Source organism: Chaetodon trifascialis, chromosome 12 (assembly GCF_039877785.1).
Source record: "Chaetodon trifascialis isolate fChaTrf1 chromosome 12, fChaTrf1.hap1, whole genome shotgun sequence".
NCBI classification, from domain to species: domain Eukaryota; kingdom Metazoa; phylum Chordata; class Actinopteri; order Chaetodontiformes; family Chaetodontidae; genus Chaetodon; species Chaetodon trifascialis.
In genome coordinates this window covers 9,791,117-9,818,099 of record NC_092067.1, presented here as the reverse complement: position 1 = coordinate 9,818,099, position 26,983 = coordinate 9,791,117, and the positions used below count along the sequence as shown (strand labels likewise).

The window sequence follows — 26,983 nt, the reverse complement described above, 5'->3', positions numbered from 1 at the left end:
ACGACTGTCTGTTTTCTCTGGGCTGCTATGTCTCTGCCTCAATGGCAGCTTGTGGTCACGCAGTCTGTATTATAGTGTCAATTTGTCTTTGTCAGTCTTACGTTACTCATGGTCGTGAAAATCTGCCCCAGCGTCTGCTGCATGTCTGTCTTGGAATGAGGGAATTTCTCTCCATCATCTCCTTCTAATTAAAATGAGCTGTTTCCTAATTTAAGCGTCCAGTGTTTGTTGTGTTTCTGTTGACCTTGAGGATGTTCTCATAAGTGTGAGAGGGGTTTAAAACCAGGTGTTTATTCAGTTTGTCATTGTCTGGATTTGTCAGGGACACTACACCACGAACACAGGGTTAACTAATGTATGACACTGCTAATAAGGAGGGTTTGTCACCAGTTTGATGAAGATATGTAGATTGTTTTATGGGACTCAAAGCCCTCCTATTCCTCATTCACAGCCAAGTTGAAACTGTCTTTTGATTGTGATCCTTAGTGATGAATATGTATCCTTGTATTTTCTGTCAGAGCACACACTGCTCAGAACAAATGACCTATATCAACAACTCAAGGCCTGCAGGTTCATTTCTGCTGCCTCCTGCTCAGAGAGAAGCCTATGAATAAGCTTTGCTGCACATGATGCTCTGTGTATTGACAATTCATATGGATCAACAAGTCCCAGAACCCACAAAGAGCCTGACGACAGTGCCTGATATGGAGTTTCTTCTCCCCATTCTTTGCTGCTTGAGTCCTACAGTAAGATGAAGTGCCCCCACCCTCACATAAATTTATCCACACAGCTTGGCCTACTCTCAACATGCCTTAACCGATACCCCTACCTCTTCCTCTTATCCCGATTAATGGGTGCAAACAGCCCAGATAAGCACTTTTTATGTTTTCCATATGATAAAACAGCTAATAAATCGATAAAATGTGCTGTTCATACGGAACTTGACGAATATATTGGTGGTTTCACCTTCATAAGCAGATTTGTGGAGACATTTGAAATGACCAAGATCAGCACAAGCATCGCTCACATACAGCTTTAGTAAATACATAGGACACCTACATTTAAACAGACAACAAACACTATGACAAATTGTTATTCTGTATATTTATTGATAATAAGACCACTGATGGTGACTTAGTCAATAGTAGACAGCAGGGTGCATTTCTTTTTGAGTGTCTGGTGACCCCATGTGTAAGCAGGATGGTATTACAATTTAGTATTTACAAGACAATGTCAGTTTGGGGAAGTAAAATAAGTTTCAGAGCGTTGGAAAACATACATTCACTAAATAAATGTACAGCTTGAAAAGCAACAAGGTTTGAAAAGCCACAACCAAATACTGACCAAAATCGAATACAGCAGGATCCACAAAATCTAGAGGCTCTCTCTTTCCCACAACACGCGCGCGCACACACTCACACTCACACACACACACCCCTTGCCATTCGAGGAAAATACATTTTGGAGGTTAGGGAGACAAATAAAAAGAAAGAACAAAACCTCACACACTCACAGTCATACTGAAAGAGAGATAGAAAATCACTTGGTGAAACTGTAAACTTAATGCCAACCAAACCAGAATAAATACACAGCTAAATTCAAATAGCTACATGTTGCACGTTACTCTCAACTAAACATTGGCCACAATTGTTTTTTCAGTGCGATTTTCCTATAAACTATCAAACAAATACAGATTAACAGCACAGAGTGCAGAATTAAAACTGCGACACGACATTTATACTGATTAGCGTATTAGAATGAGAAACATTACATCATATAAATTACATTTCCAATAAATATCTACAGATGATGATGATGATGACGGCATGTCGATGCACTACATAGAATACTGTAAATACTAGATGAACACTGTTGGAGTCCTGCAAATTTCTAACGTCTACTTCTCCCTCTGTAACACGCAGCTGTCGTTGTATTCCACCAGAAGATGTGACAAGAGCCCAACAGGCTGAAAATCTGTGCTTCACTGACCTCTTGTGGTTAGAAATGTCAAGCCTGTTTACACACATGATCCTGCTGCACCTGGAACAATACCCAACAGTGGTGTCGGGCTCACCTCTACATCGCTGAAACAAGGTGAAAGCTTTAACAAATGGAGGTCAGCAACAACAAGACTTTCAGCTTCAAAGCTAATTCGTGACATTCTGGCCAGGTTTTCGACAGGTGTGTGGAGGTGTGAAAGTTGGCAGGATTTACACCTCTCTTAATCTCTTCATTATTCACACAACTTTGTCACTTCTCATGCCCAACTGTATGATTCATCACATCTCACCACTCCCTAAGACAACAGCAGGTTTTTCCACTCGCCTCCACATGTGGTTGTTCCAAACAGCTGGAGACACTGTTGCCATTCGAACCCTAAAGATAATCGAGCGTTATAGGCTTAACTGAGAGCCTGAAGTGGACGGGTCACACTACAGGTGTGTTAAATTCTGTGTCAAAATTAAGTCATTTCAATGTAATCTCTGAAATAAGTGGATTTGTTAGCAGGGACTAAGTAGCGCATATCTGCACAAATTTTCATGTCAAATTCAACCGTGCATAAGTGAATTTGTGCCATTGACCAATAGCAAGTCACCTTGACAGCGCTGACCATGGACATATTAACCAAACCGACCTAAGCTTTTGTAGCTTGTAACTGTGCTGCATCATCCACTTTTTTTGAAGAGTTTGACAGTAAAGCTTCCCATTTGGAGTCGCGTTGTTCTGTATTTATCTCAGACTTGAGCTTTAACTGATACTTCAGTACAATTTCAATATGTAACGTAACTCACAATGTGTTACTGAGTTAAATTATCAAGCCCCCAAAAAATATTGTGCCTCGTCTGCCGGTAAAAATACTCACAAAGAATTCTCCCTTTTCTCTCCTTCGTCAGTGCTGCTATTTTACATAAAAGCTTAAAATATCATCCTCAGTACACGTAATCAGTTCACAAAATGTCACAACCATAGGAATATACAATGGTGAGCAATAGCAAAGTCAAATGCAAAACTAAACCTATCTATTAAAGTATTACTTTCAAGCTTTAGTAATGTCATTCTGTACAAAGATGTGCAGTGGTCCTCTGATGACGGTCGGTGAAGCATGCTGCAACCAACTGAGAAGCCAAGTTGCACTCAGTCGCCTATCTGAGACCAACACCGCTGTCAACTCTGACAACCCTCTGTTACCTGCTTGTTGTAGGTTGCAAGCCGTGCTGATCCGAGATGTGCTCATGAGCAACTTCTACATCAAGCAGCGGTGTGATGTGTGGTATAGAACGTTTTGATGCAACAGCAGTGAGTCAAGGAATGGTGCTTTACAATAAGATACATTAAGATATTACATTAAGATCACAGGCAGAGAGACGGAGGGAGGTAAATTCCAATACAGACATGTGATAGTGTTTCGGGAATTTACTCTTGTCATGTGTCAAGGCCGTTTGTCTCGTCTTCTCTTCATCTCCCTGAAAAGACAGAAGCACAAAGAAAGAAGGGTTAACTGTGTATGCGTACAGAAGACTTATCCTCTGCCATACATCTGGTCTTGCCCTATCTTCTTCTTCAGCTGAGTTCACGATAGTTGGCAACCACAACCACATCACACAGCCCCATCTATTCTGGCATTGCCGTGGAAAGTGTGAAAAGGTGCAGGTTGGAAATGGTCCTGAATGTGGCTGCATGTGTGAACAGTGAAAATCACTGGCAGTGCCTGAAAGCTTGTCCCAGTAATTTACTGGAAACTATGTGTGAAAGAGGCTTGAGCCCAATACTGATTTTCCTTTTAACTTTATTTTGGTTTCCACCAATTCCTGAGGGACATATCTGGCTCTTTAGCTGCTAAAAGCTCCACTATGTTCACTGGCTAGTTACTAACTTAGCAGGTAGCATACAGTGGGTTTAACACAAGATCTTCCACTGAAAAGCAGTTAATGAGAACAGGGTTATATTGCTGAAACAAAACAGTAATGTTGTAGGCTAGTAATCATATTCATTGTTAACATAAAAATATCAATTACAGCAGCTTTAACCCTAGATGTATGTGGTTGACTGTGAGTGCGCATCTTTAAATGTCTCTCACCTGCCACGTCACATCAGCTAGACCATTTCATACTGATTGGCTGTGATGATCCTGGACAGACAGCAGGCCAGCAACATGCCAATCAGCTGAAAGACAGACAGAGAAGGCCGTGTAGTATAACAAAGAAGAAAGATAAGGGCTTGTGCATTTTGTCAAAGCTGGCAAATGTAAGGTTGAATCTCACAAAAGGAACAGGGACAAAGTTGTCCATTTCTGGCAATTGTCTCATGCAAAAGCCTTTTCACAGCAGATATTGGACTTGTTGTAGTAGTAAAACACAGGTGTTACTAGAAACACTAAAAATGGCTCCATTCTGTTCAAATGGTCCAGCACGCCATGACAGTGAGCCAGCATGCACAGTATCAGGACCCTGAAACTAAAGCAGTGAAATGGAATTCAGCCATCATTCATTTTATCATTTACACATTTATCTGTTTTTCTCCTGAGTGCTGCAGATTTCCTGTCTGTCCTGTGTCTGTTGACGGTCTGTTTTCAGTAATTATGTGCCCATATGTAAACGTGTTATTGAAAGTCATTTATTGATGCTAAAACGCTACACGTGCTACCTTGTATTTGCACACCATCACCTGCAATACATCAACTCTTACCTGTGAGAAAGCAATCCCAAACGTCACTCCTGCAATAATGGCCATGTTGGTTTCCATGAAGGAAGTGACGAGCTCATAGCAGCCCTGAAACACAGGGGGCAGGTTAGTTTGCAGAGGGTTCAGGGACATGTTATATGTGCAAATTAGGGGCAAGATGGATATCTGGGAGAGTATCTGAGGCGGTTGTTAGTGAGTGGAATAGGCAGATGGCGTGAAAAGGTGAATGAGGATCTACAGATGTAAATATAGTTCATAAAAATTAATAAACTAAATAAAGCACCGAGCAACAGACAAGCAAGAAGTAGGAAAATACAACATGACATACTGACCTGGTGGTAGACCTTGCTTGGGGCTAGAGTTACATTGCGGAGGTCTTCTGGGTTGCAGTCAGAGGAGTTAAAGCAGCAGCTGGCAGGAATGCCATTGGATGGGTAATACACACTGCCAAACCAGCTGGTGTAGTTATACACTCCACAGCAGCGCAGCTAGAAATGCACAGAGAAAAAGAGAGAGCACTGAGAGCAGATGAGGATGAAAACATAAGGCCGGCGCTGTGTCATATTTTTCAAAATACAAACCCCATGCGGTCTGTCCCTGAATAGCTTCTGACTCTACCTTGTCTGTTGCACTTTTAAATATGAGTCACAAATATAGTTTCAACTAAACAATTTCCTGAAACACCTGGGCACGGCAGTTCTTAGCAAACGCTAATCGAACGAGAGTAAATAACTCATTTAATGAGGACTATTTTCAGCAGAGGTTTAATACATATTTTGTGCATATTCATGGTGTGTATGAATAAATGGTAATAACTCAAAATACACCACAGTTCCCTTGTTCATTGTAATGAAGGAATATTTCACCCAGAGTTTTGGGCAATAACAGAGCTCTGTAACAGTCAAATGAGCCATGCTATGAGCTATAAGCTATGGCTACACAGGCAACACTTGTTAGTAGCATGCATATTCTTGTTTTTGGTCTTTTTATAGGATTTGCTGTCAGTAGGAAAAAGACAGAACTGCTAGAGTTATCCTTCACAAAAAGCTGATTTAATGATTTTGTGTCACGGGCACTTACCTTGTGCTGCAAGTTATCAACAGCACGGCTCGCCTCATCCTCAGCGTTGTAGTTGAGGACTGCGTGAGTGTATGTCCTGTAAAAGGTTCCCTTTATCTATGACATGCAAACATACACACATAATCACACAGGTTAACAGCTGAAGAGCACTTTATAGAGCTTTAGTGTTGGACTTAAAAAGTTGCGAGATGTAATGCATGCTGACCTCGTGGCGAAACACAAATCCAGAGATCCCAGCCACTAACTCAGCGAGGAAGACGAGCGACAGAAACATGGCATACTACAGAGAGAGGAAGGAAGAGGGAGAGTTGCATAGTTTGCATAAAACTCCCTGCCTTAGATATGTATAATTTGCCTATGCTTGCACACGCTCATACACTCACACACTCAAACACACTCACTTCACCACCATTAACTGAGCAAAGTGCCCTGCAGCATCTATTCGATTTCTGATCCTTCTCAATAGGACTGAGGTCAGCCATTATTCCCTTTATCACATGACCTCAGACTAATTAATCAGCATCTACAACCCACTTCTCTCCTGCTGTAACATTAACACCCCAACCTTCTTCCTACAACCTCTCACCAGCTTCAGCATCCATGGGCTTCCTCTGCAGGTGGCGAAGCATCCAAACAGACCAAAAACGATGATGACGGTGCCGGTGCCAATGAGGACGTACGGGGCATTGGTGGAGTTGTCGGCTATCAGAGAGATGTACGGGCCCAGCATCAACTTCCCCCATACTCCCACTGCCAGCAGGATGGCTCCTGTTATCTAGAGGGCGGGGGTTGGAGAGATGGATGTAACAGAGAGAGCACAGGGAACAGAATGAAAGCAGGGAACAGGCCTTTATCTTTGCACTTCTGCAATACTACAATGGCTGTGTTTTAGCAGCGTGGCGAGGGGGAGGAGGAGGAGAAAGAGGATCAAGGTGGAACAAGAAAGGAGAGCAATTAGAGTAAAGAGGAGGAGACGAGAGACAGGAGACACAAATTTATCTGGAGTGTGGGATAGTGATCACCTGCTTTATGAATATGCCTGCACTCACACACACATAGAAAAAAAAAGGGAGAACAGGAAAGGGGACATGTCAAAGAAGCTCTTTGATCCGAGGCGAGACGCTTCCTCCTGTTGCGCCTCTCTTAGCATTTCAAATGAAGGCTGCGGATAAAAGAGCGTGTTGTACGAGGCAGCTGAAGCGGCGTGTGTCTCAGCTGGGTATGTCTTGCTGGCATTGGAAAGAGAGCTGGGTGTGGAACGGCTGCTGATGATCTGACTCTCGCCAACTCATCATGCTACCCTTCTTCCTTCCAAGAGGAGGCCGCTCGCCGTCCTGCTGCCAGGCCCTCTGGTTAGAGAGCGAGCAGTCTGTACAAAATGTCTCTGTGCACCCTGAAACCTCCAAAACTGATGAGAAGAAGCTCTCAGCACAAAATGGGACAGTATGACTGAAACAGCAGTGGGGGAAAACTCCATCAGTTTTGCTCTTTGAATAAACTCAGCCATTCATGTCCATTCACTCATGTCCTCCAGCCTAATGTCATTTTACATAAAAATGACAACAATACAGAAGTAATTTACCACAATGCAAAAAATATTTCTCTGCATACACATAGACTGGCTTGTTCCTCTTTGTCTGAAGCTAAAACTAGTCTCTACAGGTTAATGACTGTGTTAGCAATGTTTACACTTTGCCCCGCTGGCAGGGTGAGCACATAATAACGATCGGGCAAAGGTTCCCCAGTCCTCCTACTGCTGTTTTGTTCTGAATTTGGTTGCAGTTTAGACACAGCTATAATGTGTCCTTTTAGACTTCAACAGCGGTAGACCGCTGAAAATGTCTAACAGCTACTGTGTAAAATGGCTGAACCCGATGGTGCCTCATGCAAACATCCACACACATGAATTTCCATATCAACACGATGACACGCAAGGACAATGGGTTTAAGGTGCGGGGGAGATGATGAGATTGAGAGTAACAGTGAGAGAAACACACTGAATGGCAGCTCGTGAGGAAAATAAAAGCCAAAACTGGAGTTTGAAATCATAGATTTGCTTTTATGGTTGTAGCTGTTGATTATTTTCATTCTTGCTCAATCATTTGAACTATCAATTGACATGAAATATAAGTATTAAATATAAGTATTAAATGCTCATCACAACTTCCTAAAGACCAAGCTGACAGAGGTTGCAATTTACTATCATGGAAGAAAACAGCATGTTTCTGGCCTTTTTGCTTAAAAAACAGCTTAAACGGGTAAATGATTATCAGAATTGCTGTTGGTTTCCCACAATATTACTAATGCACTCATCTCTTTGTATTTATGGCTTCAACATGTAGCTGTGGTTTCTTTTACGTAAGCAAAACCTTTAAAAATGGGTCTTATTGACGATTGTGGGCAGTTAGATGCACGGTGATAAATCCTCAGTGGCACGACATTTGATGGAGCTGAACCACACAGAGACAACTGAGAGCCACTAGATTTCCTATTTAAAGTCATCTGAAGAGCTGTCTGTTTAATGTTTTTCTAATCTCTTTATCTGGAGCCTCGTCCTGTTGTTTCCTGGAGTTGCTATGTGCGCACATGGGTGACATTTTTCTATAAGCCCACCAGGATCCTGTTTCATGATTGATGCAATATCTCAAGGTGTTGATTTTCATGTTGTATAAACATGTATCATGTAAATCACCACACCACATGTTCAGGTACTGAGGCGGAATAATATCCAAATGAGGATCTGTTTTAAAAGGTCCGAAGCCAAAAAGGTTGTGAAGCACACAGAGATATGCAAGTGATGAATGCTGAAGTATAAACGGATCATCAAAATCTTTCATTGGTCAACAAATCTTTTCACGTATCACGTTATATTTCATCATATTCATGGTTCTCAAAGGTTGAACGGTGCCATACAAAGACTTTCCTTTGTTTGTCTTCTTCTCTGGTGCGGTAGTCATACTGGTACACTATATATCGTCACACTGCCCAACCAGAAGTGTCTGCCAAATAAATGTAATGTAATGTATGAAGGACTATTTTCTTGATTAATAGACTGCTGACAGCTAGAAAATGTCCAAAAATTGTGAAAAATGACTTCCCACAGAGCACTGTGGTGTCCTCAACACCAATAGCCCAAAACCGAAGAAATTCAGTTTACGGGGAAAAAGAAAAGCATCAAATTCTCATCGTTTGGGGAGGGGGGACCAGGAAATGTTTGGCACATCTTGCAGTCAAAATAACCAAAACAATTACTCCATTATCAAAACAGTTCCTGATTCATTTTCTGTCAATCCTCTAACATGAAGCCCACCTTCCTTCTCGCCCCTGTTCGGCTGAACTGAAGGCCGGCAGCCGATGATTTCATTCGTCAGTAATAACATCGACGGTTTCCTTTAACAGTGATTCTAAGAGGCAGAGCATGAGACTGTCATTTTAGAGGACGGTGCTCTAGATGACACTGTTTATATCATCAGCAGCAAAATGTCTGGCTGCCGATGAGCTGCCGGTGAATACAAATAAAAGGATCATCCTGTCAATGCTAAAGTGTTCATTTCAAAGCCAACAGGGAAATCAAATCCAAGGAACAGGGGCAAGTCATCTAGACTCCATGTGTGTTGCTGAATCCCAAACAGCTTCAGACCCCCTTTCTCGTTGTCCTCCTTCTCTCCCCCTTCCCCCCACCCTGTACGTTTTGTTTGAAATTCAATGCCAGGCCGGCCACCCTGGTTACAGCACAGAGTTTAAAGCGGGTCACCCCTCTGCCGTACTCCTCCCCCAGCCTAATAAAGAAACAGAAGGTGCGATGACAAAATATGCTGGCGAGGACACCACGCAGACTCCACCACCTGCTCTGCATTTAAACATCCTGTCTGCGTGCGCACGTGTAAAGTACGGCGGCACAGCTATTCACACTTAGGACGTTATTCGCCACGACAAGCTGATGACAGTGAAACCGAGGCCCGACATTGAGGCAGCTCTCTCGCTTGGAACTCTGTGCCAGTGAACGTCTCCCTGCTTCACCCTCGGGGTTGACGAGAGCCACTGAGCTGTAAGACTCTTCTGCACTTTAGACATCTGAAACCTGATGCTGTGGATGTGAGGGAGCGCCAAGAGACGGCCCAATCCTGACTAAATATAAAAGTTCATATCCGTGGCACTGGCACACGTCTGCAGTGCAGCGAGATACACAGCACAGCTCTTCTTTTTAAGCCTTTATGAGCGCATGCTGTCACAGCAAGGCTGATTTCTCTCTTCCACCTCCATTTTCTTCCTCAATCTTCTAGGGGTTAGTTTTGGTTTTGTTTGAAGTGGCACAATTTAAGATATCTTCACCTCCCCATGTCCTAAACACATTGTAGCTTGATTAATCTGGTGCACGTGTTCTCACCCTGGCTATATCTGGCTGCTCTCAGAAACCTAACAAATAAGAATGAGCCTGTGATGACTCACAGTTATGGTCGAGACGTACTAAGTTCATCACGCTGCATGCAGTATTGTGGTTATCTTGGCTAATATGTGGTCTTACATTCATATTGTGGCTTGCACAGACGCTAGATCATATTTGAAGACTCATCGGGTAATCAAAAGGTAAAGACATATCCATAAAACCAAACAGATAAGAGGAGATACTGTTTCAGTTCTCAAGTTATTCCCAAAGTAATTGAGAGAATAAATTGAGAGCAGTATGAACCAAATTTATCTGGTTTGAAAGATGCTTTCTGAGTGATCCACTGACTCAAATCCTGAGGACACGTACAACAAAAAGTGTAAATCAGAGTGAAAACATGGGCAGAATCTGCTCTTCAAATGAGTGTTTTCAAATGCTCCTTGCTTAGCATTGTGAATACGGCTTTGCTACAATCCTCCAGAGGCACTGATTCAACTCTGGTATAATTTGAGGCTATTGTGATGCTGTGTTTTGTATAATTTTGTGGGGTGTGTCTAATGTTTTTGCTGCTCCATTATGCAGTATGTAAATGTGTTGGACAAAATATCAAGCAGAGACGGTTGCCAGTGCAAAAGCCCAGCAGGGTACAGGTGCACCACAAAAACAGCATACAAAGGAAAATGAGAGATCGTCCACACACTGAAATTTGCAAGCTCCCAAAAAATGTCTTCATGCAAATGATTCGTGGGTATTATATATATATATATATATATTTTAGCCTGCATACTGTATAAATGCTGCTTTTGGTTCACGCAGATGTTTGCCTGACAAGGACCTAGTAGATTGAAATACTGCATCACTAAAATTATTGAGAGTTTGCAGGTTTCAGTGAGCTTATTACCTCTAATTTTTCTATAAGTATGGGAAACACTGACAACTATCATGACGGTCATTTAGGTCCTTTATCAGGCAAAAATACAAAACCTTCTCTGGTTCCAGCTTCTCTGTGAGGATTTGCAGCTTTTTCTTGTCTTATATTATGAAGATCTCTTGGTTTTGGACTTCTGGTTGCTCAAAAAATACATTTGTTGACATCTTTTTACGCTTTAGAAAAAAAAAAGTTATGCATTTTCTAACCTGAAACTGGAACATTTTTGGCAGCTTAACTGATTTATTTTATTCATTTAAAATGACTGCTTGTTGCAGCCCTGCTTTCAATAAAAAACTGTTTTACACACCTTCAACACAAAGCACATCCTCAAAATCTGGCATCAACAAACAACTCAAGTCACATTTATAGCAGGTATTTACTGCAGCAGCCTACGACTGTACTTTATTCACATCGGATGGTTGAAGGCGCATTTAAACAGGTGTTTCTGTGGGAGTCAGTGGGTTCACTGGGCCAATAGATGTGTATGACAGAATACAGCCTACTCACGGCGCAAGGTCCCTTTAAGGATCTATAGCAACGACTCCAAAATGTACAGTGTGCGGTCAAAATGGGCTTTAAATGGGCCTTATCGCACACAGAGGGCCTGTCGCGTTCATCACACGGAGGTAAATCTCTGCGGTGATGTTAACATCCTCCACGGCGCTAGCTAACTGACAACAACCATGATGCTATGCGTGCTATGCGCTCACTGACGCCCAGCAGCCAAAAATATGCGTAACCTTAACACAAGTTATATCACAGACGACCACAAAATACACATTTTAACGCAAAAGCGGCGACGTTGAGCAAGAGCTGTCGACCATTTGGCGGAAATAGAGTCGAACAACAGCATGATTCCGTCGATGATGCTCCCACTGTCCACCCCTTCATCACGCACGAAACCTCCCCCCCCCCACACACACACACCAGACACACACCGCGGTGCTTTAAGATGGATTTCCTGCGAGGTTGTTATTTAGAAAAAGATACCGAAAGGCTACGTACCCAAAACACGAAGGAATAAACGATGAGGAGGGTTTTGAGGCAGGTGATAACCGGTTTAGTTTCCATCCTGGAGCGCTACGTTAGACCCACTGTGGTAATAACGGGGGAAGGAAACCGTCTCTCTGCGCGAGCTGCCGCGTTGCAACCACGCGCTGATGCAGCCACACAGCGTCACTGGAGCCACGCGCCGCACCAGCGTTTCTGCTCTCCATAAAACGATAGCCTTCATAATGATTGAGACAACGAAACGATTTGACAAGCATTTTATCCGCAGCTGCATTATAAAGGTGCGGCAAGGTGTGTGAGGATATTCATTCATGTGGGGGTTTTTTTTTTGGTCTAATACCGAGTAGAAGACTCATGTTGTGGACATTATGGTCAAAATAGTCTATTATTATTATTATTATTATTATTATTATTATTATTATTATTATTATTATTATTATTATGTTTTTTTATTATGTTGTGTCTAATATGCACTTTTCTTGTTTCACAAAAAGTTAATAATTCTTATAATGCAGAATCTATGACTATGCAAATATTTGTCACTGGTAGACAATATTACACTTCCATACTGGACCATGGTGGTAGAAGTATTCAGAGCCTTTACCAAGAGTATCAATATCACAGTGCAAAAATACTCCACCATCAGTAATTGCAGTCAAAATTCAAGTGCAGAATTATCATCACTCCTACTCCTGTGATGCATTAAGATTAGCAGCTTTTTAAATATTGTAACAACAACAACAACAACAACAACAACAACAATAATATCAACAACCCGGGCCGGATCAGTTCCCGGGATCCGACCCAGGACACACACTAATGATAATAATGATAATAACAGTTTGAAGTTCTTACCCGGATCCGACCCGGGATGGACCCGATCTGGGAAATTTCCTGGTCGGTCCGGGGAAATTTCCAGGAAAGTTCCGGGTTGGTCCGGGGTAAGTTCCGGACCAATCCGGGAAAGATCCCCGACTTGGGACACGCCGGACAGACTTTTCCGTTACCAACCCAGAACTGTCCTGGAACTTACCCGGGACTGACCCAGAAATTTCCCGGGACTTTTCCCGGTCGGTCTCGGGAAATTTCCGGGAAAGTTCCGAGTAGTCCCGGATCCAGGAAAGTGCGTGAGAATTACGACTGGACCCCTCAACCTGGGACACGCCGGACAGACTTTTCCAGGACCAACCCTGAATCTACCCGGGACCAACCGTGAAATTTCCCAGGACTTGTCCAGGTTGATCCCAGGAAATTTCCGAGAAAGTTCCGGGTTGGTCCCGGAAAAGTCTGTCCTGGGTCGGGTCCAACCGTGACTCTCACGCACCAAGTCCGCTCTGCTTAACATGTGGTGACAGGCTTGCAAATGAGGCAATGAAGCCTTCTTGTTGACGAGAAACAAGCACAGGGCTCCCACTAATTAAAACAACTACATTCAGGATAATGGTGAGTTGTATTTTTAATAATTTGTTTTTATTCGTTTCTATGCCAGTCCATGGTGCAAAAAAGGATGGGGACCACTGTGATAGATGATGTGGTGTACAAAGCAGTCTGCTATATTTCCCTCTTAAAAGTACAAGTATACAATTGCATAAAATGGAAACACTGAAGCACAGATTGAGTGCTTGAAGGAGTCATTATTGGCCTCTGAACTGCTTGTGATGCCACAAAGTCATGCTGGTAAGAACGTAGTAAACTGACATTTAAAATGAATATGGAGAAACACCTTTGAGCAGATGTGTTTGAAAAGTGTTCATAGTGTACATCATTCTGCACAGTAAAGGTCAAACCCTCAGGTGAAGCCACAGCACATAAAAGACATGTTTGAATAGATCCAAGTAAAATGGGCTGATTCAATTAAACTGAATTTCAATTTTTCTGGGAACATGTCTATGTTCCTCACTCTGTGAAGCAGTGACCCATCAATGACCACAAGCACAAGTCAAAAAAAGTACTAGAGACCCATGATTATAATAAGAAAGAGTGCCACTTTGTGATAAGTCACCCGTCATAAAGAGCCCTCTAAATGGCTTTATTCATGGTTGATCATTTATTAATTCTTTATAGATTATTTATATCCATTAACAGGAATAACTATAGGGTTGCCAGGTTGTGGAAAATCTTCCTCCAGCATCACACTTGCTGTCATTTTAGCTCTTTGACTGATCAGGAAGACACTTAGGACACTTACCTTCTGGAACAGGTCTGCAGGACATCTGGACCAAAATCCATTAAGAGATAACTCATTAACATGTACAACTGAAAAATTAATGTGCGATTATAATATCTTATTAATGAGTTATTAACATTTATACACACAGTTGAAACACACACACACACACACACACACACACACACACACACACACACACACACACACACACACACACACACACATATATACATGTACTGCAGCTACTGGTAATCAATGTGCAATGACCCACCTGAACAGGGGGTCCTATCAGGGGCTCTGTGGTCTCTTTAAAATCGTTCACCTTTCTCGCCTGTGCAGTCCTTCTCCAGGACAAAATGAAGTGTTATTAATTATGTGATGCAAAATTATTTCTAAATACTTAATACTAAATATTTTATCACACTGCAAACAAAATCAATGGTTTATGGGGATACTTGCAACAGAATGCAGTGATCAGCTTCAGGTGTTTTACATTATGGGGATTAATCAGGTTTCATTCAGGGGCTCTGGAAAATGTTTTGCATCTATAACAGTGTTACAGGACAAATGTAGTGCAATATTTGCAAAATTAGGGGATACAAAGACTGCTTGACAATGAAGCCACCTGCAGTAAAAACCATTTCAAATTCATCAAAGGACAAACAGTCAAGAGGGGTTAATCATTTGAGCACCAGCACCACAAGAGTGCTCTGCACAATTTGTTCTACATTTGCAAAGTAATAAGCAGGCAAAGACATTTCAGATGTGAAATTCACATCTGTTGACCTAGAAAAGAAATACAGAAGTGTTTGAAAGCTGCAGAGGAAATGAAAACCAATAAAGTAAAATATGACATAGTGCATCGAACAAAATGTTAACAATGACATTTGTGAAGAATAGCAAGGAAGGCACAGTGTGTTGTGTGTCACTGCCCTTAAACAAAACAAGGCTCAGCCAGTATACAGTCAGGATGACACAACGGGCTGCTGTTCATTCCATGTGATGCTGTTTGTCTTTTCCAAATATACACAGACAAATCTACACATCTATGTGGTTTCAATTCAAAATATTCCATTACACAGCTGCAACAGATCTAGAAACATGATGCTTTTCAATCAGAGCACTGTGGTGTGCAGATATAGGTTTATTATGTAGTACTAGTAGAGTATAGTAGAATTAGCTTTTCCCTGAGCTTTTAAGCCCATCGCACGCAGTTTGCTCAGTTGTCATGGAAATGGATCTGTTGACGTGCAGGTTCAGTAGCTTTGATGATGTCATCCATCCATAGCACTAATTTCATTGATTGTTCATGCCTGGTTTAAGTTAACGGAGTTCATTCTCAGCTGGAACATCAGCAGATCCATGTCCATGACAACTGAGAAAGGTCAATCTGCTGATAAAGACAGTGTGTTATGCTTACAGGCTTTTTCTTTTTTTTTTTTTTGGTCAAACTGCCATTTTAAGAAAGAACTTTCATATCAAATATTTCAACTGCCTGTTGGATTCATTCCAGCGAGATCTAATATGAAATGTGACGAACAAGATTATTTATAGTACAAGAATCGTGATGCACTTACCAAACATTACTGACAGCTTGTGGCACACAGTGAATGGTTGCTTTCAGTGGTTTATTTGTCCTTAACAGGACGCCCTACAGACTGGAGCTATCCTAAAATAAATATAAAATCAACATGAAAAAACACAACAGAAACAAACATCCATGGGTCATGGATTGAGACTGTGTACATCATGCTCAACTCTGTGTGTCTGAAGGAAGACCATGTAAATATTGAATTCCCTAATTGCCTGAATTGCCTGATGAATTCCAGGTGGATGGTCTGTCCACAGTCTACTTGCGCTCCTTGAATGCGAGACATAATGTGGCTCAGTTATGGTGACCCCTCGAAGATTGTGATGGTCGGGCGAACAATTTAAGAGATTTCAAGACCAGTAGGTGAATGAACTGAATCCTTTAATAAACAATCCATAGGTCTGGTGGTCATGGTTCTTTAGCTTGACTACATTTGTTTGTCTCAACAGAACTTAAACTAAAAACAAATTTTAAAAACAAAAAAATAAAAACAAATAATCAGTCACTTCATTACACAGACAACATGTTTCTTCAAGTGTGTTCAGTCAGTAGTAAGTACATGGGCTCAGGGAAATACATTTAAAGTGCTCACACACAGGTTTTTAAGACAATGGGCCTCTTGCTGTCTTCTTGAAATTTAAAGTTTCTAATTTCTCTAATAAAGTGGACAAGCGTAACCTCAAGTCATGTCCACAAAGTTGGAATTATAATGCCTTAATCTGAGTGAATCTGCAGCTGAACTCTACAGAAAGCAGCCAAAACATCTAACTAAAACACTCAATAGAAAATTTAAATTGTGTTCATCATCATCATCATCATCATCATCATCGTCATCATCATCATGGCCTCCCACAAGTGATTATGTGTTTGGATAATTTCCTCACACCGCTTCACCCAGGTCCCCGTCAGGTGCAACATCCTCAGTTGTACTTGATGCTCTAACATGTCTTAATCCCTCTTTATCTCTGTCACAACACAGCACTGCTCTGATTACACACTGTTGGCAGCTGCTTTAAGATTTTTTCCTCATATTTGTTATAAAGCTTGTTTTTTGTCAGCTGCTGATTTCTGATAAGCTTTGTGAAGCTGGGCGGTGTGAAATTCAATCATTTCACTCTTTTATTCATTCTTGGAATGAAATTTGCCACAAATGGAGCAAAACAGGGACTCTTATATAGCAATTTTAGGGTCGATGATTATCCAGATGATCAAATCTCAAGAACACTCACCTAATTGTAAACACTTGGCGTTTGTCGGGTTTAAACAGGCGTTAAAGTTAAAGAGAGTTCGGTTCACCTGACTTTAAACATACGAACGTGCTTCACAGAAAAAGCAAGAGGAGGTTTAGGATAAAAAAAACAGAAATGTTTTTGCAAGAGGCCTAATATAACAACTAGTGTGCATTCCCTGGTCTACCTGTGTGCGTGTATTAGGCTACTCTTTACATTAAAAGTTCCCTGTGTTGGAGAAAATCCCCTCACGCTTCCTCTGGTCTCTTAAGTCAGTCGTCAGCTGGGTGATTGATAGTCTCTGTGCAGGCAATCGTGTCAGAGCAACGAGGGGAGAATACGTGAAAGGGCAGGAGTGGAGCCACTGAAAGTTCTCATCATGCTCTCTCAAAGGCACCAGTCTTCTGATGTGAACTTGAGCCCCTGTATAATCTTGATCCCTGACGTGCTGCCTGGTTCACTAAGCTCCATGACACACACTCCCGCAGTCCCTCCTCTTCAAGGCTTTCATCATTTTCAAAGCTGCGAGTCCTCCTTTCAAGGTTCTGGTCCCTCCAGGTTGAAAACAGTACCACTCTCTATACTGACCCAAACTCGGCCATCCAGGCTTCGTATTTTTCCAGGTCGGCTGCAGAGACGGACTTGGAGATCTTTTTGAGGGTGAGCGTGAAGTCCTCCATGGTCACGGGCATCTGCAGCTCGTCTTTGGACAGGGCTCGGATCTCCTCAGGGCTCAGGCCTTGGATTCGACGACGCATCGCCATCATGGACGCGTCTCTGGTGAAAACAGGAGCAGAGTAGTGGGTTGAGGATGTCAGTATTGCACAGTATTTCTACTATTTTGGATTCCATACTTGAGGTTTTACTTGACTGAGTATAGTCTGTGATCACTAAGCCACAACAGCTGAACTCCTGCAGACTACACGCTGTGTGTGGATGATACTGACACACACATCCAAGGTCAAGATACTCCTGAGCTGAGAAAACTTGGGCAACATCAAATACATTCAAATGCATTCCCAGCATAGCAACGGTAGATAGGACCACAAGAGCAGGGACAGGATAGCTACAACTAAACTTCAATTAGAAGCAATGTTCAGCTTTCTAAACACATTCCAGTGATCGATCAATCAAACTAATACTGAACTACGCACAAGAGTTCAATTTTGATTTCATTTGTGTTGATATGTTGACATCTTCCCTCTGAGCCTCTTTTTGTGTGAACAGTTCACAGGACAAGAGGAAATGGTCTATAAGGAGCAGATAGCAGAGGCCTAAAAGTCTGTTTATGAAACTGTGTGTACGCCTGGTTCTGTTTTAAAAATCTCAGTCATTGTGGTACTGGGCACACAGGCACAAGCCCCATTTCCACTCCAACAGTTAACCACAATTGGACATCGAAAACCACTGAAACGCCTGTTTGAATACCAATACGTCTGCCTGCTCCACCATTAGACCTGTCAACGAGAAGAACGACAAAAAAAGAAGTGCGGTTTTATCAACTGCGTTGCATCAGCGAGATTCTCCAACAGCACCAGAGCAGCTGTCATTACGTACTACTGCTACGCATGACTGTGGCTATTTATAGCAACCACGCCATTGATACACCAGATATAAACCATCAGCAGCGATGAGGTCTCAGTAATCGTCTTTAAACACCAGAAAGATGATTAATGATCATTTTATAGAGCTCATATTGACACATACTTAATGAACAGATCGTTAACACGGAAAGAACGGTTCAAGCTATCAAATACATGTAGCTGAGTATGAGTAATCGTAGTGAAGTAGAAGTCTACCCACTTAAACACATTCCACTTCTGCCAACGAGTGACCAAACACTACACTCAATGAGGTAGCAGTATGTGATTTTCAGCCAAGAGAGACACAGACCAAGTTACAGAAACAAAAACCGTATCAACAGACAACTTCGTGACTTTATCAGTATGGAAAAATAACCTACATTGTGGGAACATGGAAGAATCCTGCGCATGTCCTTTGATCTGAATCTAAACTTGAATACTATTATTTCATGTATGCCAGCAGGATCAGAAAACTAAAACAACACACAAGAGTTTTCCTGGAGCCGTATGCACTCGTGCCTGCTGACACATGACATCATTTGGAGGTCAGTCTGTGTAGCTGAGCAGTCATACTAAGAAGGGGAAATAAGGCAAACATGCACTTTTTTGAGCCACTTCTGAAATGCTCTGCAGTGCTTCTGATGGAGTCACAAGCATGGATTGCTCCAGCAGTGATGTTTGGCAATCCACAGTCAAAACACACTCGAGCAATGAATACATTTGAGAGCTGCTTTTCTAACTGTGTGACATGCTTACATTACTCTCAAAAAGGGAAAGAAGGATGAACTGATAATCAATTTCTCCATTTTGCGCACACACAACCACACATACCTGCAGACATTGGTGATGTCTGCTCCGGAGTAGCCCTCAATCTTCTCTGCGATGAGGTCCAGGTCCACGTCAGCAGCCACCTCCACCTCCCTCAGGTTGATCTTTAGAAGCTCTACACGTCCCTCAGCTACACTCACACATACACACAAACAAACATAAAAGAACAGCATTAATCACATGTGAGGATTGGGACTGTTGTGTGCAGCCTTGGTTAGATCACTACAGTGACTGTCACTCTAGTTTGTTGTGGGTGATGAGGCCACCTGTGGGCAGGGGGATGTAGATCCGCTTCTCCAGCCGTCGTCGCAATGCCTCATCAATGTCCCACGGGAAGTTGGTGGCAGCGAGGACCATCACCATCTTAGAGGGGTCATCATTCTCCAGAGCTCCCCCAACACCTGGTCATGAAACACACACAAAAACAACAAGGTAAACTATGCAGGAGTTTTCTCAAAAAGAATATATAGACTCATATAAAAGTAATCAAAGAGAAGAGTGTGGCTGTGTATTTATCTGCAGGGAGGCTGCCTGCTGCCTGTATTTTCTTACTTCTCCTGTATCTTCTAATTCTTCACTCACCATCCATCTGAACTAGAAGTTCTGATTTGACCCTGCGGCTCGCCTCATGCTCATCAGATGTTCCTCTTCTGCCACAGATGGAGTCGATCTCATCTATGAAGATGGTTGTTGGCGCATAGAAGCGGGCCTAAAAAAATCAATAGTTTAAGAGACTTTTTTGCTGTCATCTGACAAAATATTGAGCTATTCTGCCTGGTGTGGCAAGGTTTAGAACATACGCGTACATAAACTTACCATTTCGAAGAGCAGCCGAACGAGTTTCTCTGACTCGCCCCTGTATTTGGAGGTGAGGGTGGAGGAGGACACGTTGAAGAAAGTAGTCCCGCATTCTGTGGCCACAGCTTTGGCTAGCATGGTCTTTCCTGTCCCAGGAGGGCCGACCATTAACACGCCCTAAGACAAAATGTTACACACTGTTAACACACATTCAACTACAGGATTTTGTTGACCAGCTTCTTACTATAATCCAGTGATTCTCGCTGAGTGGACTGGTGTCGGGCCACACAGTGCTGGCTTCCAGAGAGAAGAGCTGATCATCCATCCACTTGCCCTCTCAATTCACCTTTCATTTAGCTGAACTTATCTTGACTGAATGCATTCATCTGTTGAAGTCCTGCTCCAGATGTCAGTGTTTTTCTTATGGTTACTTCACCTGGATGTTCATTCTTAGCAGGTTATTTAATGTTACAAAAAAATACTTAAGATTTGACTAACTATATAAGCTTGATAACCAGACTAAACTGTCGATTTGTTTTCTCTTCATTCATCCTGATTCATTTTATTTGAATCACTGAACAAAGGTGGAGATGTGGGCAGTTATTCAGAGGTCTGGAACCAGGCCAAATACATGAAATGTGCAATAAATTCAATTAATGCATCTTTTTGGCTCTGTGCTAGCAGTAGCCTGTTGTAGCAGCTCCTTGTGACTGTTATGTTTGTGGAGCTGTATTGTATTTTAATATATCTGGCTGCTGCATTGATTTAATTTCCCTTTGGGTATCAATTAAGTGAACTATCTACCTATCTCTTGATAGACACAGCCAATTCATAAGCAGACAGCAAACAACTACTCTGAGTCTGGATAATGGTTGACAACCATGATTTTACTGGTAATCCTCAGCATTTAAGTCCCTGTATGGCAGCTTTCAGATACATTAAATATGAATGTGAGTGTGAGCTGGCCATCAAAGTGGAACAACAATTACTGTTCATTTTTAGGGATGAATTGCTGCACGGGCTGCATGGTGGCGCAGCAGGTAGTGCGCATGCCTCACAGCAACAAGGTTGCTGGTTCGGTTCCCGGGTCGGGCCTTTCTGTGTCAAGTTTGCATGTTCTTCCCGTGCATGTGTGGGTTCTCTCCAGGCACTCCAGCTTCCTCCCACAGATTAGGTTAATTGGTGACTGTAAAATTGCCCCTAGGTGTGTGTGTGAGTGTGAATGGTTGTGTGTTTGTGCCCTGTGATCGACTGGGGACCGGTCCAGGGTGTACCCTGCCTCTCGCCCGTTGACGGCTGGGATAGGCAACCCCGAAAGGGATACGCGGTTTAGAAAATGGATGGATGGAATTGCTGCACACTCTGTACTTCATTCAGATCCATTAGAGACAAACAAGTATAGAAGCACGGCATTAAAATCAACAGGAGCGGGCAGCTAAACGAGAGACAGAGTACTGTATCCGCTCCAAAGAAGGTGTTTGTTGTTTAAGCTCTGATTCATAGAACCTCAACAGAAAGCTAATACCAAACAACGCTGATTTGTAGCTGTTTAGTCAGTGGGTTTAATGTAAAAGGCAGAGCTGTACTTAATTAGAGGGAAGAAACGAGATCATGGGCTACAGCATAACCAATGTGGACTCTGGGTAATGCTGGAGTTCAGCATCATCATCACTGGATGAACACAGGATGAAATCTGATACATGAAAATAAGAGAGGCTGTTTTTATTGGGCTTAGCCATGCATGTAAATGAACTGTCTCCCACTAAACTGTAACCCCCCCCCCCCCCCCGCTCCCCCCAAGTAAATAAAGTTCCAGTTTATTTTTTCACTGTCGACTCTCACTGTGGTGTAATCAGTTACATACATGTGGTTTAAATGTCAATACTATTAAACAAAACTGTCATCCCTGATGCAAACCAATTTCTGTAAACTGTCGCCGCTGCTCTGATGTCTGACATTTCTGCATCTGGTTTATGCCTGCTGCTGTGGAGATTACACAAACAACAAAAGGACACATCCCATTTCATTTTCACAGGGTTGGTACAGCTTTTTAAGGGTCAAATTCAAGCACTCTTCAAGTACTTTCAAGGTACCAAAATCAAAATAGTCTATACTCTCGAAACCTCGAAAGGAGCAGGTGGGATTAGGCTGGCTGCATAAGCGTGCAGTAATAGAAAGGAATCCTGCAGGGGAGGACAGACAAAACACAGCTGCTCAGACCTCTACACTAAATGTCACCTGTAATGAAACAAATAGCCTACATGCCTGCTGATAAAACAATCACTTAAACTGAACATTTTTTCTTTCTAGAACTAATTCATCAATCTTGCATTTCACTGCAGTTCAGTAATCTGAAAAGGGGCTCTAAGTAAAAGAGTTCAATTATGCATACATCAGAAAAATGAAAGGCCCTGTGCTGCTATGAAAACCGATGAATAGCCCTCACATGGTGGGCCTGAAGGGAAGAGGCCTCACATGATGAGGTTCAACAGAGGCTGGTACAGAAGAAAACTCCCTAACTGGTCACTCAGCAGAGTCATGTAGATGCTGAGAGGCAGCATGACTGCACAGGCACATGGACGGATGTAAGCAATGCAAACATATGTAGGCATTCACATTAAGGTTTGTGTTCAGATTTGAGTAAAAGAACAGCAGGCTGTTGCACCAGGTATGAATGTAGCCGAGTTTGAGCAGAGTGTGGGAGTTGTACTATAGCTTTGTAAAAACAGCTTAGTTATACCGTGGAGTTATAACAGATCTTCAAATGTACACGTCCCTGAGCAGGTGTAAGTCATTATTTACTCTTGTCATTGCAAACTGTCTGAGAGCTGGAAGAGATCCATGTCAGAAGAGCCAGAGCATCTTATTTCCCCCAGTATTTACACCTGGAGCACAATGCCTGTGAAAGACTACATCCAGTAACATTTATGATGACACTGACATGCACACTTGGTGTTGTGCTGTCCAGTTACTGTTATGCGGATTAGATAAGGGCTAAACTATGAATTTATGCTGCATTTACCTGAGATGCAGCTAGAACGATGTTTGGATTATTTATGACCAAATTTCTGTGTAATACAGCCGCCCTCACCTTAGCCAAGAAATATTAGTAGAACAGTAGTGATTGATAAATAAATTGCTGAATTATTGATGAGCTAACAGATAAAACATGTATCCTGTATTCACACGTAATTGCAAAACTTTACTCTCTTTTTTCCCCTCTACTGATTTCTGACTTCACAGTTATTTTTAGAAAGCACATTAAATAAATATATACAGCTCAGTGAATTTAATTGAGTTTTGTGTATGAGTGTGTGTGTGTGTGTGTGTGTGTGTGTGTGTGTGTGTGTGTGTGTGTGTGTGTGTGTGTGTGTGTGTGTGTGTGTACCTTCCAGGGGCGACGAATGCCTTTAAAGAAGTCAGGCATCCACATGGGCAAAACCACCGCTTCTCTCAGCAGCTTCTTTGCGTCTTCCAGATCAGCAATATCATCCCTACAGTTCATCCAGAGAACTCAGTCAGCACTGAGAAAAAACACTTCCCCAGCAGCAAAACATGCAAAGTAAGAATCTGCATACTGTGTGTTACCGTACCAGTGCACATTAGGGTTACGGGACACAATATCTCTCTCCAGAGAGTCCACCAGGTCGCTGTCATGTCCTGTGCCATCAAACTTCTTCTGCTCTGTATCCCCTGATCCATCTCCAACCCCTTTCTTTGCCTGATGAAGAATAAAAAAGATTAGTAAAACCATAAACAGGTGTTTTTTTAGGGATACATTTAGGATTTTTTCAGCCATCCATCGATCCATCCACTCAACTTCCAATCACCTTCAGTAGTCTGACCTTATCATCTTTGGCTTTTGTGCCTCGGGCGTCTCTGAATCCCGGCCGGTCTGGTTTAGGGTTGGCCTGACCGCGGCCCCCCGGCCCTGCCCCTCGATGCTGCAGACCGGGGGATTCCTTCCTCTGCTGTTTCACTGCACTGTTGGGACGCTTCACTGCAACGGGATTCCTACAGAAACACACACACAAGCAAATACAAATGAATAAAACTACACACATGGGTAACAGTAAAATACACCTACAGAGGGAAACATCAAAGATCAATTTTCAAACGGGGAAACAGTGGTAATAACAGTGTGAAAATATTTTTGTGTGGCATTGACTTTAAACCAGCTCTGCTAGTTCTGTGGAGTTTGGTGTGCCGTGTGATGACCAGGCAGTTAAAAAAAAAAACAAAAAACAAAAAACCATGGTGAGTCACATCGTGCGGTAGTAATGAAACAGATTATGCAAAATATGTCTCTTTGCACTTCAAAGTGCTTCCTTGTAGAGAGATATTTTGTTCCACACACACTTTCTGGACAGTACCAATCATCAGTTCTGCCGGAAAGTAAAGACGTCTCCTGGATCACAGTTGGCCTCTAATCAGATGAAATAAAGAAACCACACTGGAAGACAACAATGAAATACCCACACACTGCAGCCTTGTTCCCACTTCTTTTATTCCACATAGACTGACAGAAGAACGCACAACAAAGGCTCCGGGTCAAAGATGCAACTTCTACACAAGCACCTGTGTTCTGCAGGGGTGGGAGGAGGCCACACTGCTGGATCCTCAGATCTCTCTTCAGACTGAGGGGCAAGGATGTCGACTGGCCTCTCTGACTTAAAGCTCTCGAGCGTTCCCACGATGCTTTTCACCTGCTCATACTCCTCAATCAGTTCCTGCCTGACCTGATCACAAACAGAAGAAGCAAAGCATTGTATCAGCATTGCATCACAGAGCATCCTCCTGAAAATACAGCAGATGATGTGTGTATATGAATGTGGTACAAGAACACAGGGTTTAGAGGAAAGTTATAATACCCCAGAGGGATTATTTGTCTTACAGACAGCAGACAATGGATAACAAACACAAGACAATCGAGCAATGAATAAAAATAAATACAAAAAAAATTGTCACCAAAACCATCTCGACAAAATAAGAAGCCAGAAACTAAAGGACCACCCTGTCGCACCAGAGTTAGTGACATGTCGTGACATAGTGAAATGTAACAGCTGATGCCTGTTGGTGACAACTCTATGGAGATAAAACCTCCATCCTGATGGAGGCAAATTAAACTCATCAGTTGTAGGTACTGGGAATCCAGTAAACGGACATTACCGAATAAACAGAACATAGCAAATGAAAGTAAAACCAATACTGGCATCCACGGAAAGTGTTAGATGTAGACTAATTTATCATTCCTATCAACTAAATATCACAAATATTGGTAGTGCTGTGCTGCAGGCTGGCCTGTAATGATGTCTGGTGTCAGACTGGGGTTTGGGGGACTCACCTGTTGCCATTTGACTTTAAGTGCAGGGTCTCTCAGGGACTGACAATGCTTATGGATCTGTTGAATGACCCCCTGGTAGTACACGACGGAGGAGTCGTAGTTCCCCAGCAAAGCATACTCACGGCCCTTCTTGGCGTTGTCGCATATCTCTGCCAAATCCATGCTGAATAACAGCTACATGGTGAGGGGAGAAAACAAGTAAGCTAACGTTAACTATTTTGATTAATAGCCCAAACAACGCTTTGGTTAATGTTTGCTTGCTAGAACGTTTTAAACTAGGTCAATGCTACATTTTGATCCGGTCTCCTCATTGTAAATCCTCAGTTACTTATTAAATGTGCAATTCAGTTACCTTTCAGATCCAACTACTACACCCAGCAAAGCATGGTGGAAACGCTAGCTAATGTCAGGCACAGTGATTTTAAATGAGCATTCTTATCGCATAGTCCACCTGACGGTTACATCAAGCAACTGTTTAAATTAGCTTCATTTCTTGTCTCCACCCTGACATCTTGCCGACGTTAGCTTTGCTAGCTTGCTGCTAGGCCACAGACTGAAAACAAAACGAACCGTGTGGCAATAAATAACGTAAACGCGATTTAATCCTCCCAGCATATGTTAAATATGCATGTAGACAAAAACAACCGACCGACAACTTCAATTATCTTCTTTAGCAGCATGTAGAATGTGGAAATATTCCTCATACCTGCATGAAAAGCACTTGTTTGTGCTGCTTTTTTTTGAATCAGAGGTCCAGTGTTGAGGAAAGTGTTACCATGGCCGCAAACAGACGCCGCGTGAAGAATACAGACGATTGTGCTGCATTCATAGACTTCCCGGCAAGCTCGTAAATATGAAAATCACTGCGTGATCGTTGATCGAGGGTAAGTCCAAAAACGGCTGTTGGTAAGGCCACTTTACTCCAGCGCTGTCACGCTATCGAATTTGTTTCATTGACACATTCGTTGATGTCGTTTCGGAGTTGCTTGATTAGCTGTGTTTCACAGATAACATCAACAGTTGGTGACACCTTTGAACTGGAATTGTTTACACGAACGTATCATCCGTGCTGTAGCTGTGCAGAAGTTGGCCACTAGTCGTCGCTAAAATCCAATCAAATATTGCAAACTAGGATGAAGCTGAGGAAATAGGCTCATAACGAGGGGTTAAACTCCCTTTAATAACTGTTTTGGACCTTTTGATTACATCGCAAGATCTTCATTAACCGCGTCATCATAGTTCCAATTTCCATGTTTTTCTGAATATTTCCAGGTCTTGTCGTCCATGTTGGCTGACTGGTTGAAGTTACTGCTTCTCAGGCCTTACTGCCAAATACAGTAACCAATTA

General features: G+C 42.4%; 2 protein-coding genes across 2 annotated transcripts; both read right to left on the bottom strand.

The window, feature by feature from the left end:
• Positions 1-1,089: 1,089 nt before the first annotated feature.
• tspan7 (tetraspanin 7) lies at positions 1,090-12,389 on the bottom strand. The gene is made up of 8 exons (XM_070975572.1): positions 12,087-12,389; positions 6,350-6,538; positions 5,969-6,043; positions 5,764-5,859; positions 5,016-5,171; positions 4,687-4,770; positions 4,079-4,164; positions 1,090-3,464 (listed from the first exon to the last, which is right to left on the bottom strand). The coding sequence occupies exons 1-7, from the start codon at positions 12,150-12,152 to the stop codon at positions 4,096-4,098; spliced, it is 735 nt and encodes a 244-aa protein (XP_070831673.1). The 5' UTR covers positions 12,153-12,389; the 3' UTR covers positions 1,090-3,464; positions 4,079-4,095.
• A 3,828-nt stretch (positions 12,390-16,217) lies between these two features.
• Positions 16,218-26,441, bottom strand: katnal1 (katanin p60 subunit A-like 1). The gene is made up of 11 exons (XM_070975764.1): positions 26,342-26,441; positions 25,636-25,809; positions 24,870-25,030; positions 24,137-24,305; positions 23,885-24,012; positions 23,680-23,785; positions 20,310-20,468; positions 20,076-20,202; positions 19,760-19,894; positions 19,497-19,623; positions 16,218-17,859 (listed from the first exon to the last, which is right to left on the bottom strand). Exons 1-11 carry the CDS (start codon positions 26,345-26,347, stop codon positions 17,661-17,663), a joined length of 1,491 nt encoding a protein of 496 aa, XP_070831865.1. The 5' UTR covers positions 26,348-26,441; the 3' UTR covers positions 16,218-17,660.
• Between the last annotated feature and the right edge of the window lie 542 nt (positions 26,442-26,983).